The sequence below is a fragment of the Trematomus bernacchii genome, unplaced genomic scaffold (genome assembly GCF_902827165.1).
Source record: "Trematomus bernacchii unplaced genomic scaffold, fTreBer1.1, whole genome shotgun sequence".
NCBI classification, from domain to species: Eukaryota; Metazoa; Chordata; class Actinopteri; order Perciformes; family Nototheniidae; genus Trematomus; species Trematomus bernacchii.
This window is the reverse complement of record NW_022987705.1, coordinates 6,453,973-6,469,616: the sequence shown is the minus strand read 5'-3', so window position 1 is coordinate 6,469,616 and position 15,644 is coordinate 6,453,973. Positions and strand designations below refer to the sequence as shown.

Here is a 15,644-nt window from a genome sequence, read left to right as displayed (position 1 = left end):
AGGTATTAAATAAAGGCAGTTGAGTAAAAGTACACGATTTACCTCTGAATTGTAGTGTACAAATTAAATTGAAATACCTCTAAATTGTACTTAAGTACAGTACTTGAGTAAATCTACTTAGTTACTTTACATCAAAGTAAGTATGTAAATACAATGTATAGAAGAGATAGATCTGTAGCCTACTGTACATTGGTTGTCAAATTCTGATTCAAAACTTCAAATAAAAAAGGTATGATTATAGTAGGCTATTGAATACAGTAAAACCATCATGTCATTTTTTGCTATAGATGAAAAAAGGCAAAGGGAAAAGTTGTACTTTTTTATAGATGTAAAATGCAACAATGCAACTGCACACAAGACATTAGTGCTGCTAAAATCAATACTAAAAGGAAAAACAATTGTAATGTCTGAATCCAAATATGTCTCCAGGTGTCAGAAGAGGGCCGATTCAGAGAGTTATCAGTGATATTCAATGAATAACTTTTGTTAATGTTCCAATGGTTTGGATAATCACACAGGAGATTTTAATTACAGAACATTGTGATAAATGATTGAATATAATAACATCATAAATTCCTTTGTAGAATTGTAATCACACAGTTAAAGTTGTATTTGAATGAATCCAGATGTTTTCTTCTCGGTTTGCATGCACATGGAAAGCACACTGGGCCACATCACAATGGAAATGAAAGAGTGAACAAAAAAACCCAACCGGAGCCATTTGAAAATGTGTACTTTTATTTTTTTCCCTCTGGGTATAGGGTGGGATTGTTCAGGTCTGAGAGAGGAATGAAGGCAGAGTATCACATCAACCCATACAACAACTTCATTTATCATCTTAAATACCATTATGTGCAATCATTCATACAGTACAATACACCAGCTCAGCCTAGAAAATATTGATTGTACACAAATAAAATATCTCATTTTATAAATCTTGGTTCTCTCTGCATCTAAAGACTGCTAGTAAGAGTGACTTCAAATAGTTCTCACCCTTGTTTCAATTTACTGGAGGTGCAACTATAGAACAACACAAACAAATCCTATTGCCATTCATTTTGGTGTTAGGGTTAGGAATTTCAAAGGGGCCGGTTTGTTGTTAATATTGCTGTGTGATGGTCAAACAGTCCAGGGGACCAAGTGGAACTGTAATTTTCAGTCGTAAGAGAGGCCAAGGTCTCATTGAGCTATTATTTCAGCCAGATAAATACACCAAACTTACACACTGCAACATACAAATTCAGAAGCCAAAGAACTCTCGAAAAACATTGTTTGATATCTGCTTTTCATGGAAAAATTAACACCGCTCCCTCCCATTAATAATTGTCCTGAACAGTGCAAATCCACATTTTGGATTAGTCTTCAGCCAGTTTCAACATAATCAACAACCGTGAGCATGGCGTTATCCCAGTTCATGTAAGCTGACCAGCAGAAGGCCCAGAGAGCGTCGGTGCATTGACACATATCTGCACCTGCACTTTGGATTACTGCTTGCCATGCAAATACAGAGACAAGATGCTGGAGGAAAAAAAAAGAAATCAACTGATTAAGAGTTCAATTCAGCATGGTAAAACATTTATTATACCAGATTATCTTCATTTGACTTGACAGGTTTGACAAAGGCAAACTAAACTACTTTCAATCAGATAGTTTAGAATAATTTTTGGGAGTAAATCAATTACAGATATGGTTAGCCTGAGGAATGTTTTCACGTTAGTGTTCATCTGCAAGACGCCATACTCGTGAATTGAGTAATTTGCATGAACCAGAAATGTCAGTGGACAAATATGTTCATTCCAACACATACAATGAGCATAATAAATACAGTGACGCATAAAAAGTACATCACATAATATAGTACCATCATGCTGATATTCTGTAGTGAAACCTTCTCCTAATTGTCAACAACAGATGATTGTTTACTTCCATTCTACAACAATGTTTAAGTTAAGAGACAAATGATGAATCGCTAGTGTTATCCCTTTTTACGAACAACTAAAATGATGTTGAAATATTAGGATTAGTCATATCAGAGAGCTACAGTAATCTTCAGTGTGACAAATATACTCTGATGTATGACATAATTGGCATCGTTGGTCATATCTTTCAGTCTCCTGAAAGATATGACCAACGATGCCAATGATGTCCTTTAAAAAGACAAACAAACTTAAGACAAAAAAACATTGCAATGTATTAACGTGAGAACAAAAGATGTAGTTAATTCTTATTAAATACAGTCCTTATTAACAATTAAATAATGGAGTAAATCCATTTGAGTTTGTTGGATCTTAACCCATCGTTCATAGTTCAACTGTCAGTCAAAGCCTTCTCTGCCTATAGTGATACTTTCCCAACCAATGTTGCTAAATGTTGCCTAAAATAAATGAAAACATACAGTAGGGTCCCGTAAACATATTTCTAAATTCTCTTTGGGTAAATAAAATACAATTAGTAAAGACCCCAACCGGTATAACTTTGGGAAGCTGCGCAGGCTTTCTTAAATGATTGTTGCATATATACGAGCTGAAGTCAAAGAACTTGCAGGTTAAGATTGAAATCTGCAGCATTTCTGATGGTTGGGCTGCTTACAGTATTGCAATCTAAAGCACCAGCACACATTGCCCGGACAGTAAACTGCTCTTCATATGACATAGAAGCAGACTAAAACCAAAATAAGTACAAAATAAAGAGTACAGTTAAATTAAGCAAAACTAAACACTGCCTTTCTCTGTATACTGTAAGCTACCAAAAGCATGTACTATTTATTTCAAAAGTCAAATAATACGTTATTTGAAATGTACATTGATTTGAAATATCTGCACATTCCTTTCCAGTTTACCATTCAAATCCTCTGCATGTGTAGATTGAATATTTTTCTGAACTTATCTTTCTTCCTGTAGGCCACATGTTGATTAAGCACACACGCTCATATATAAGGAGGCACACAAGGAGAGTGATAAGGTCTGGAAGAGTTTTGATGAAGTGTTTGGTTACATCCAAGTGTGTTTTAATGGTTTATCATGTTTTTCCTTCTGTCATCTGTCTCAGTAGCCATAATGTTGTTGGGTTGACGTTTAAGTCCAAGCACTGGTAGCAGTTGAGAAGTAAAATAATGGCCGTGAACATGACTAACACAAGCTCACACAGCAATATAGTGTTGAATAGGGGAGAGGGAAGGAAGAGATGAACAGTTCTTTTGGGCACAAAGAGACGGTTAGAGTGGAAATAAGGAAGCTGGGAAGAGGCACTAAAAGCCCCCTGACTGTTTATGAGACTGGCCACTTGGATTCCTGGTGCATTTATCCCATCAATAATACCCTGCAACGCATCAGTCCAATCGTCCTGCCATACACTCATCTCATATCTTCATCCATCCAAGTATTTGTATGTGTTTCCCTCTGTAGTGGTCCTCTGTAAGTTGGGGGGTTTCAACAGGTAACAGGTGGAGGTGGTGGAGGAGGAGGCAGCAGGAGGTCCCGCAGAACCTCTCACTGCTCCTCTAACCAGGAGGGCTTGTCGGCCCCTGGAGGCCTCAGCTTTATGTTGAACTGCTTCAGCGTCTGCTCCAGCTGCTGCTGGTTGCCAGCAAAGTATGCAGATATGGCATTATGGAAGAGGAGGAGCTGCTTATGCATCACCTTCACCTGGGAAAGAGAAATAAGGGGGTGTCAGGACATCTAGTCAAACCTCTGTAACTTATCTTGCTCTGGAGGATGATGATCAAACAGGCCCACCCTGCCCACTAACCTTATTCTCCTCCAGGAACTTGAGTTTAATGATGACGTCCGAGCGGAGGCGTTCATACTTGTCCTTCTGGACCTGGTACTGTTGCTGAGCAGCATCTATGCGGGCCATGGCTACAGCGTCTTTTGGACCCAGACTCAGTTCCTCCAGGTCTGACCGGTAGGCATCAAACTCCAGTCTGTTCAAAAAAGAGGGAGAAAATACAGTGTTTTAAAAAAGGCCCTAAAACGTGTCTTTCAACTCTAATTGGATGTAAACTGTATCACATGATAGATTACTGTAATTGTGTTTTAGTGCACCAAACAGGATTTGACAATATTAAAAGGAAGCATGGTCACTTTTAATCAAATCTGATCAAATCACAGATTAGCAGTAGTTTTAAGTGGGTTAAATTCTTCGCTAGATTTTCACCAGAAGTTCAGGCATTTGAGATAACAAAATGTGGATATATTTAGATGATATATCAAAAAGATCTAGACTCAATGCCGGTTTTAATGTCATTTCATCTGAAGTTCCTTGCAATAATATTACAATTATATTATCATTATATATTTTTGTGTACAAAATGTTGTCTTTATCCATTTGCTTATCTTCCTTTAAAAGAGTTGCCATCCAGTTTCTTGGGTGAAATGGTTTATTAATGGGCTGCATGTCCTTACCTGGCACCTTCATACATCTTGATCGTCATCAGGGAGTCCTCCATGGTCTTGTTGACCAGTGTGTTGATGCTGGACACAAAGAAGTTAACGGCACCAAGCAGAGTCTCCCCGTTCTTACACAGCAACTTCTGAGTCTCTGCGTTGTAGCCGAACTCATCCTGTAAATGCATTAATAAAATACATTAGAGCATGAATGGGGTTAATGCTTTTCAATGTCGTCTACATAAACCTATTATTTAACTTCCAGCTGCAGATCAATATGTAACGGTACGTCCACACGGTTCCGTCACGTGCTTCAAACGGAGACGCTTCCCATTCACTTTGAATGGGGTGACGTCAAGCTTTGCCGAACTGCGTTGTGGTTCCGTCGCGTCGCTTTGCCTCCGTTGCTCGACACGCCCACCGGCAAGCTTCAACGCGACGGAACCGTGTGGACGTACCGTAAGAGATGAGACATAAAAGCTACATGAACAGATTCTGAGGCCTCACCCGCAGCTCTGGAGATTTCTGACTGAGGTCAGCAAAGGTGTCCCCAAGCGCATGCTGCGTCTGCACCATGTTGTAGAAGTGATTGGTCAGCGCTCTGGCCAATCGCAGCACATTCTCATATTTCTTTTTAGTGTCTCTCAGCACTTCAATCTGGGCCTCCAGCTCCAGGTCCACAGTCCGGGAACCTCGACCAAAACGCTCCGAGATCATTTGCTTTGTACACTGAAAGAATAAGGAAGACGTACAGAGGCATTAGTAACACAATTCCCTTCTGTGATTGGATTTGACAGGATAGGGACATGGGGAGGGGTGCCTGGTTCCAGGAAATCCTCAGGCACACAGCAAAACTAAAATCATCAAGAAGCTCTTTATCATGAAGCGTAAAATGAAAGAACCTTAGATACCTTGTAAGTGTTGAGACCCCACTTCTTCACCGTTTCTATTTTCTCCACAGCCACACCGCGGGACGCTTCCTCTGCAGTCATGGACGAGCTGCTGCTGCTGCTGTGGTGCATGTTGGAACCTGAGAAAGAAGAAACACAGGAACATGGTTAATAAAGAAACACTTTCATGTAGGGAATCATACATTATTCAAAAGTACATTAAAACTGCCGCATTCAATAAAGCCTGTCAACCATCTGCTAACCCGTGTGCATCACCACACTAACCCATAAACCGCTGTTAGACATGCATAGGAGTGAGTTAATGAGCGAGAAAAGAGCAAGAAAAGGCAGAATGGTGAGCCGAGAAGGAATATTGGACTAAGGAACAATGACATTAAAATAGTTGACACCACATTCTAATTATTGAGCTGTAATAAAAGCTGAAAATCCTGTAGGAATAGTTCGGGTAATTGCCTTAATGGGAATAACTTGATTAACCAACATAGAGTGTGTAGCATTCAAATTCACCTCCTTGCCTCCCCAGTACCTTGGTATTCATTTGAATGGCTTGCTATGTGGCAGAGGAGAGAACGGCTCGGGGGAACGCTTACTCGTCCGGCCTTCATACGCAGGTCTGTGACAGTGGATGGGGGGGGGGGGGGGGGGGGGGGGGGAGGGGGGCGGTGGTGTGGATGAATGGTTCAGGGTGAGTATGATTTAGGGAAAGGTATTGGACCGGGATTTAGATAATTTATTTTACATTATGGGAATGTTTTTTTAAGGATCAGGATTTAAAAGGATGGTTGGATGTTAAGGGTTTAAACATACACAAGCAGGAAAGACAGAAATGTAGGACGACAAAAAGGGAGAAGAGCAGGATATGGAACATGTAGGAGGGAATGGTGACAAGGAGTTGGAAGAACAAAGATGAAAAGACTTCATTTAGTGAATGACAATGCTGACAAATGAGTGATGATGAAGGCAGGGGCACTTTGAAATGCAGCAGTACACTTCAGAGCCTTTCACTTCACATCAGTACGTGGAAAAGATTAAAATGAGAAAAATAGGGGCCTCTAAAAGCTTTAAGTTTACTAAGGTTCTCCCAACGACAACGTATTGTATCCATAAATATTGAAGGTCTTATAACAAATATACAATGTGACAGAAGTGAAGATGGTTTCTGTTTTGCTGAGACGTTCAGAAAGTAGGTTTGCAAGTTATTTTGGGAAAAACATAAAAGTGCAGACCCCATAATAGATGAGCATAAATCACAAAGAGAACCAACCACAGAGAGAAGAAATGCTGGGATAGAAAAAAAGCCACAATTTGTCCATGAAGAAGAGAAGCCAGAAATAAGTGAATGCCCTTCTCTCCGCTGATACAAAAAGAGAAATAGTTATTTAGATCAAAAAGGAGCAGTAAATAAAATAAAAAGCGTATTTCCAAAATGCCATCATGTGATAAATATGCAGGGTTTTTTGTTTTTTTTTTAAATCAAAAATGTTTCATGCCAGTAACAGGAGAAAAGTTCTCTATTACCAATTCTTAACAACAGTATTTACAGACGTTGTGGATCCTACACACATTACATTTTGGAAATAAGCTCTCTATTATTAATAACAATGAAGTCTAAGCAGCCACCTATTCCTTCAACTGAGATCCTTTTGTTAAACTCTGCATTGTAGCGCACAGCAGGGCCTGAGAGAGAGAGAGGGACGCAGAAATATTAGTAATAAATGATAAGTAAAGAGAGCAGTGTCCTTTCCCCTTTGACACGCTGTATTCAGCTACACTGCTGAAGTCACTGCCTTGAACTCGAGAATAATGTGGAAAAAAGTCCAAGACACAGTGTACTGGATCTATTTATCATTTAGTTTAAGGTTATTTCATACTGAATGACAGTTTCATCAAAACATGAAAGTCTTGCTGTGTTGGATATACGGTTGCTAATGCCATATAGCTTCAAAACCCCCTGCCTAACTCTCCCTTTAACACTGACATATTTGATGATTACCTGTCGATTAGTAGTGGCTGAGAACGGTGAGAGTGTATCTGAAAACTTGAGATGGTCATGAGAAAATACAATTTGTTCAGACCGTAAGAACAATGCAAGAGGCTGCCTTGATGTCTGGGAGATGTTTTAGATATCTTTTAAAAGCTTTATTTTTGTTTATTAAATGACACTAACCTGCACATTAGCACACACACTGTTATATGTTGGCTCTGTGGATACAGCTAAATGAAAATGGAAAAGCTGTTGACTAAAATGTGAACATGTCTGTATAATGAAACTTAAACTGAAATAAAAGCTAACGAAGAAAAGGTTTTTTTTTTTTTAAATCAGTAAGTTACATTATTTCCATTAGGACTAACGATAACTGCAGTAGTTAAAGCGTAAATTATCCTGTTTCAAACATACAGTTTGGGAATAAATCAAATGTTTGTCTAAATACATTTAGACTCAACACTGGTGCTCACGTGGGTTTAGAAAGATTATTGAAAGGTTCTTCATTCAGTCTATCAGATTCCCATATCTGCACGTACATAAAAAGAACTATAAAAGAACAGACACCACAGAGGCATAATTTGAGATACAGCAGAGTGTAGTGAAGCTGGGGATGAATCAGCACAAATTGACAACATATTAATTGCAGCATGATCTCATGGGAGGGATTATAGGAGGCAGAGAAATCAAACACTCGCTGAATAGAGGAAGTCAAAATGAGACAGTGTCAGCATAGATGAGAGGAGGCTGAAAAGATGTCAGAAGTAAGGAGTAGGACTGTACCTTTGATTGAGCTGGTGGAGATGATTCCCTCTGCTGTTCCTCCATAACCTCCAGAAACAATGCTGGTCTCATTGAGATTGGGGCCCGATACCATCACCTGCTGTAGGTCCTACAAGGTTGGTGGGGAAAAACAAGAAAAACAAGAAAAAAGGGAATAGGGATAGAGGGTTTTGGGGTGGGGATATGTAGACAGGAGATTATGGCTTGAGTGTTACATTCAGACAATGTAGGTTAAAGGGCAAGTCACTAGAGGGGGACAAACACTACTATGTTAGGAAAGGTTAGTGAGTACACACGATCATCAGGCCCTTATCTGGAAGCCACTATAAAGAGTGTGAAAGACAGAAAACACAACTAAAGTGCCCAGTCAATAATCAACCCACCTAATCACTAGAACTGAATCTTCTGCCATGAAGTGAGAAAGTAAGAACCCTACAATACCACAGCAGCAAGAATAGACCAGTCTAACCCAAGCAGTGGCTGCATTGATCTATGCAGCAGGAAATGCTCAAGCAAACTATTGTCTCTTTTCAAAATAATCAAAGAAGCGTGAGGGGAAATGTGCTACCATCCATCTTTTGTGTTTTCCTTAATTTAACTCACAATTCTCTTTTGTTTGCCATACTTTCAAGTATCAGCTATTTTAGAAAAACAAACATTTGTGAGGAATTTTGGGCAAAGGAAAATCGAGCCTGAAAAGATTTCTTACTTTGGCAAACCATATGTGAGCTTTGGTTGCTACTATCAACATGTCTAAATATGCTAACTTCTGCCTGTGTTTATATGTTACGAACGCTGCACCGACCTACAGACCCGTATCGTCCATCGTAAAATGTAAACGAGAGGGTAATATATAGGAGACTTCCTGAATCCTTAGGCCTACACTGTAAAGTAAGATTGTGATAAGGAAACTCCTAAGCTCTGGAAGGGAGGTGGCGGTTTCCTTTTGTAAGCAAACACAAAGACTATGTTTTTGTTACGACCAAAAGGAAGTAAAAATACAACGTCAGTTATTTGGGCTGCTGGAGGACAGCAGCGTGATGCTAAATGTCTCTATTCTAAAAATATCTACAATTTTCTTCACTCTTATCTGTTTGGTCAGCTCTCTTAAATTCTTGAATAAGACAAATACATTTCTCATTATGACTGACACAACAAAACATAAGAAGCACAACCAATCCACATCAATATTACAGCAGTATGACATGATGATTATTAGTAAGTTGCTATGTTTGTTTAGTTAAACAACACCCTCTAGAATTAGGGAATCACACTCGCACAACACCCAAGTTCACACAGAATCTAGGCTATATAAGCAAAAACGCACACTAGATGATTATTAAGAATCAAATAGGAACAGATTGCAATGTTGAGTCATAAGTGTTAGCTGTGTGCTATTTGTTAATACTACTCGATTTTAGGGAAATCTCTCAAAACATGTTTGAGAGACGCCTTCTATCTAGAGTTAGTAGGCGACAATTCACTGTGACAGTCAATTAAATCTGCATAGTGGTTTGTCGTAAAAATGAAATATATGACACTTTGTGAAATAAACCCACGTAATGATGCAAGGGAATTTAATGCAGCCAGCATCAATTCAAACCACTGAGCAGTACTACACATCAACATTAAAACACACACACATACACAAATGCACTGCTCACCCTGGTGCCTCTGGAGCTCCCTACCTGCTCATCTAAGCTCCACTGCAGATGTGCAGCCTGCACAGAGATGGAGGAGGGGGGGGGGGAATCGACAAACACAACAACAACAGAAAAGAAACAAATAGAAAAAGAAAGGAGACAAAAAAGAAAAAAATCCATGACTGAAATCATGAAACAAGAGAGAATGATGTAAAATAAATCGCTAGGGAATCATCATAATGTCCACAGACAGCAGGGATGTAGGATGGAGAGCAGTGATGACTGATAATCATTTAGCTAGATCAAGTGGATCAACTCACCACTTTCTCTTTATAATGTGTTAACAAAGCTAAGTTATGATATTATTCAATCACTGTCTGGGCAAACAGATTCATAACAAAACTTTAAAAAAAGAAAGACATTTAATTACAAGACATTTACAGACATTAAAAAGGTGACATTGATAATAAGGGGGTATAAAATGAAAAACACACAAACACTACATTTGAATGCCAAAACTCTAGGTCCTACAATCTATAATCATAAGAATAGATGTGTCTATTTAAACAATGATTGTGGGTCATGTCTGGCGTCAGGACTTCATTACAGCACCAGAGGAATTTGTATTTCCTTAGACACTGAACCAACAACTTCAAAACCTGTGCAACACGAGGACAAAGCCTGTTTAACCACATTCTCTCCTTCAAATCAGTGATTCTCTTCTTTTAGAGATCTGCCTCAAGTTGTGGCATCTGTTCAATCTGAAAGCTGAAGCAGACACTGATCCCTCCCAGGACACTTGGTTGACAAAGTGCCTGTTTCTTGAGAGGAAGAAAAACGAAAGAACGTTGCGTCATCATAAAAAAAGGCTGGTTTAAATTGACACGGCAACATTTTAAAATGCCACAAAACCTTATTTACCAAAGAGCTGGGCAGCTTAGAAATTCTGACAATATATTTGTGATATCTCCAAATGTAAAGCATAAGTAATCATCTATCATAGATTTTGTAGATGAGTATACGTTTGTTAAAAGGCTGTTGACTGTCTGAGTTGAAACCAGTGAGCCACAGTAAATCCTGTCTCTGTCACTGTCAAGCTGCCAGTCACCGTCCTTGTTACGAAAAAAGTGCAAAGCTACAACATCTAAAAACAGACTTCTGCTATTCCCTCACCTGCCAATCTTCACTGCTGTACATAAACAGTAGACTGCTGCAGCTTTAAACTGAGTGTTGTACAGCTGATAGCAATCTGAATTCAGAGGGCTTTCACCCAAGGACAAAGAACAGCCAGTTTCAGACTAATTGCTATGAGTTGCTATGGCAACTGGTTAATATCCAGCACTAAACAGTGCAGCTAAACACTCCTCATACATGAACATGGAAAACTGGGTAGACACAGCACATGGTTGAATACTCGCTTCACCGTGCAAGCTTGTTGAGGAGGTTGGCTTTTCTTTTACTGTTCGAGTGGAACACAGTGTGGTGAGCAAACAACAGCATCAACCCTCCAGGATCTGCAGTCTGTTTGTCCAAAAGGTGTGCCTTTGTACGCAGGAAGATTAACAGACTGTTCCCCTTACTTACTCTACAACTCCACTGTTAGTTCACCTTTGCGGGCTCTGACTAAGACACTCAAATACATATATCTTTCTTTTTCAAATGACGCCCACAGGTGCCTATTTGCTTTGTAAATGAACAGTCTTCAGCTGGAGAGCAACAACTACACCTGAGAGTTTGGCGCCTAGTAAAGAGGTCAAACACAGCACAGATCTTTCTAAAACCTGTTAACTGTTAATGGGAACACATGGTTCCCATGCCGACAGCTGGATAGCAACACCTGATTTCCCAGTAGGCTCTCTGTTCAGTTGTAGCTAAGCAAGCTGAGAAACACAAGAACTCCTGGTTGAGTATGAAAGCAACCCATAATACAATCGTAGTTAAACCCAGGCAGAAAAACCTGTTTAAATTCACAATTAAAGACCTGAACAAATCTTTTGAGACTGAGCATCTGAAACATTAATGCAAAATGAGAGATCTGTGGTGAGTGATTGGCCACATTTACAAAGCCAGTGTTCAAGACTGTGTTTACTAAAAGCATTAGTCCTGAATTGTACTGTACATATTATCAAATGGCAGTGTGGCAAGTAGGGTTAATTTAAATGGTCTGAAAAGCACTGGCTCACAATAGCCAAAAACCACAATATCAACTTCCAACAACTGAATACAGGCTCTCATTTATCCATCACAGAAACCAACCGTAATACCACATGAAAGCCATCAGGCTTAAGTATTTAGGTCTACTTTTTTCACGTGCTCTCATGCGAGTGATGTAACCTTCAGAGAGAGAATTATAACAATAAATACATCATCAAGTTCAGGCTATTGTTAAAATGTCATTTTTCTTAGGGGAAGACAAGCTGACAGCCAATGGCCATGTTCACATGCACACTAATATTACAATATTATTTCAAATATGATAATATTGTGAATAAAATAAAAATTAAATGGAAATATGAGTGGAATATTCTTTTTCATTAGCCATGTTAAGTACATGCTTAGTACAAATATTGTCTTTTTGAAATGTTGTGTATATGTGAACGTATGTCAATGTGATCTCATTATAAAGCGCCACCTACTAAACATTTTCAAGACCACACTCAAATTTACACTAAAAGTGACAAGAAACGAATGAAACGAATATGTATAACATAACTAAAGGAAGCTAAGTTTAAATATAAATCTTTTTTTTTTTACCCAGAAATCACATCAACACTGCTGTAAAACCCTTTAATGCAACAGTCTCTAAGTAATGAAACAACTACAAAGGGCCAACAATGATCTAGCAGTATGGGAACCTTTCCTTAGCCTAGATAATACAAATGTAGTGACATTTCTAGCATTTAAATAAATAAGGAAATAAAAAACTCTGTATTCTCCATACTTTCTTTTGTTTCCTGCTGCCTGGTTTTAAATATACAAAGTATCTTCTGTCAGCTTGGGTTAGCGGGTAGGTAAACACTAACCGATTCATGATCATTTCCTTGTGGAATAGCTTTAAATAGATGACCAGCAACAACACATGATGGTCTTCAAATGTGACACACAGTGGACGGTCTCTGATTTAGTAGCTGTGACCCACCTGTTCAAGGCTGTCATCTTCTGGAAGTGTCCCTGTGTCTCCATTACTGTTGATAGGAATCTCCATTGTGGCAGCTTTACTCATAATGCTGTCTGTCATAATGCACTACGCCTGTGTGAAAAAGCAGAGAGAGAGAGAGAGAGAGAGAGAGATAAAGAGTGGTTACAACACACTACTTTATGTAAATACAGTGAAATAGCCTAATTGGTGCTTTGAAGCTGAGGGCCCAGAGAGGTTAGTCCAAACAGCCAAATCATAAGGAAGATGGGAATATAATAGCCACAAATAAGCGAGGCGGTGGATTTCAAAGAGCAAGGCTATCACTTGAGATAAAAACAACACACCTATGAAAGCCCTGCACTCAGGCGGCCGCTTGTCGAAGTGGCTACTCTACTTTACACCTCATTACAGGGCTGTACGTTAGCTCCATACACGAACAGACTAAAGAGGAGATTTAAATGTTGATTTGAACATAGTCTAACCATTCTAACAGATCAAACCAGATTATATTGGTTTAATTACTCATCACACATTAAATATGTTGTAACACTCATATACATGTAGTGTTTGCAAATAATTACTGGACAAGCAGCTACTATTTTTGGCTTACAATGGGATAATGAATTCACAGCTAAATAAATGTACTCAGACAAACATTAAAGGGGGGGTCTTTGTGTCATGTAAACGTGTGTGACAAGACCACAGATAAAATAATGATTTGAAGGCCAATTTAAGTGCCGAAAGACGTTAACTAGGGCTGCTCAATTAATCGTATTTTAATCGCAATTACGATTTTGGCTTGCAACGATTATGAAAACAACATAATCGAAATAAAACGATTTTTGTTTTTATTGGTTTTTCAGTTGAATTATACTTAAAGTTCAGGGTAATCAACTGTTAAAAACATACTGTTCACATTTTTTTTTTCAATAAATGGATGTTTTCAAAGTAAATGGATAATCGTTTTTAATAATCGTGATATCAATTATTGACCCAAATAATCGAGATTATGATTTTTGCCATAATCGAGCAGCCCTAACGTTAACATGGTTTGGTTTCACATTTCAGTCAAGGGTGACAGATAAACCAGAAACGTCAAAACGTAATAAACTCGGGCATGTACAGTAGCTTCCTTTAGTTCTTCTCTGGATTTTCAGTTTTTTTTTATTAACGTTTAAATAATGTTAACAGATAATCATAACAAAAACGACTGTGTGTGTTAAGCTTTAAAATCGTATGGACGTGTATTTTCCAGGGATTTTAATTATTATAAACTCCACTTAAAAGCAGAAACCCGGAATGATGTAAAAAAACATAACTCAAATGCAGCATGGCTAATAATAAGTGTATGGTAAATGAGTATTAAGGCAAACGTTTAAATGAGTAAGAACAAAAACTTGCATGATGTCCTTTTGAGACTATGTGACTTTATGGCAGGGTAATGGCAGTTAGATCACTAGCTGGCACACATCTTGTTTGAAGTGAGGTCGCAGTTGTTTACATTTGCTAGGACCTAGCCTAAGTTGGCTTTTGGGCCATGCCCACTCCATTTCCTGAGGAATGACACATCTCTGTAGACATTAGAAGTTGTGCTAGTCTTGTACAACAATATTCAACACAGAAAACACTAATTTAAGACATCTCACAGCAACCGTGTCAGGGCTTTGGGTTGAAAAACGTGACAGACTGAATTAACATATGCATGATTCCCCTCTTGCAGTAGGAAGCAGTCAGCTAGGATGTCAGACTTAAAGGTCTTCATAGACTGAGCAACCAACAGCTGCTTTGCATAACATTTCGTCTAAAATACGCCCTGTTCTAGCTACTTGACGAGGCTTGTTACAATACATGCCTCAATCCTCTACATTTTTTCTCTCAGATGTGTCACTAAAACCAGGCTAAATCAATGTTTAATGGAGTGAGAATTAATCATTAACAGTTTTTTTTTAGGAATTGGCATGTTCCAAAATGCTGCTACAACAGAGACAGTATTCTGTATTATTTATCTTTATAACTAAAGACACACAAACGTGACTTATACATTGCTATGTAAGTAAAAGTGTGGAGTCTTAAATTTGAAATCAGTCGCACAATTCGAGCATCCTGGGAGCCATGACAGGTGCATCAGCACAGGTGTACTCTCACCAGCAGGTAACGCTAGATGCAGGCCTCCCCTGTGGGTTCAATCTGCACCAAACAGTGGGGGTTTATTTGGGGATAAAACAAAACAAACTGCGAGTGCTATTTGTTGTGAACCTGCAAAATATTGAAGCAGGTTTTCCGGCTGGAAATTAATATGCTTTCTAGAGAAAAAAAGGCCTGCTTCTAGTTCTCACATGAAGAGGAAGCCGGGTAAAACAAACCAGTGTTCAAAGGGCTGGTTAACAATGGCTTTAATGCCACATCCCAAACACAGACACAATGAAATATCGTCCTTATTTATGAATTGACTTACTTGGTCCCGTGGTAAAAACAGTGCAGTTCGTGAAGCTAGCCAGCAAGCTAATAACAGGCTAACAGCAGTGCATCCCAGTTCATGCGGCTTACAGCAGACTGGTGTGTCTTTTGTCAGTCCGAGGAAAACACAAACAATGCAGCGCTCTTGTTTAGGAATATTTCACTAATATAGCTAGTAAAAGCCTTGTTTTCACTGTGCCTGTCTCCTGACTCTTCGTAAATAATCCTCTATCTTCTTCCCTTTTTTTTAATGAAGCCAGGAGCAACGCTTTACGGAACTGACGACACCATGGAATTCATTTTGCAGACGCGCTCCCATCCAAAGAGCGTCTATTGGCGAGA

At 38.9% G+C, this 15,644-nt stretch overlaps 1 protein-coding gene across 6 annotated transcripts; it reads right to left on the bottom strand.

Moving 5' to 3' along the window:
• Positions 1-716: 716 nt before the first annotated feature.
• On the bottom strand, positions 717-15,599 carry arfip2b (ADP-ribosylation factor interacting protein 2b). Of its 6 annotated transcripts, none has more exons than XM_034139997.1 (10): positions 15,301-15,599; positions 12,846-12,956; positions 9,728-9,784; positions 8,064-8,172; positions 6,917-6,973; positions 5,297-5,415; positions 4,893-5,114; positions 4,404-4,561; positions 3,748-3,922; positions 717-3,644 (listed from the first exon to the last, which is right to left on the bottom strand). In XM_034139997.1, the coding sequence occupies exons 2-10, from the start codon at positions 12,942-12,944 to the stop codon at positions 3,489-3,491; spliced, it is 1,152 nt and encodes a 383-aa protein (XP_033995888.1). In that variant the 5' UTR covers positions 12,945-12,956; positions 15,301-15,599; the 3' UTR covers positions 717-3,488. The 6 variants fall into 6 exon arrangements, with proteins under 6 accessions (XP_033995888.1, XP_033995889.1, XP_033995891.1 ...); XM_034139998.1 differs by having other exon boundaries at positions 9,752-9,784; XM_034140000.1 differs by lacking the exon at positions 9,728-9,784.
• Between the last annotated feature and the right edge of the window lie 45 nt (positions 15,600-15,644).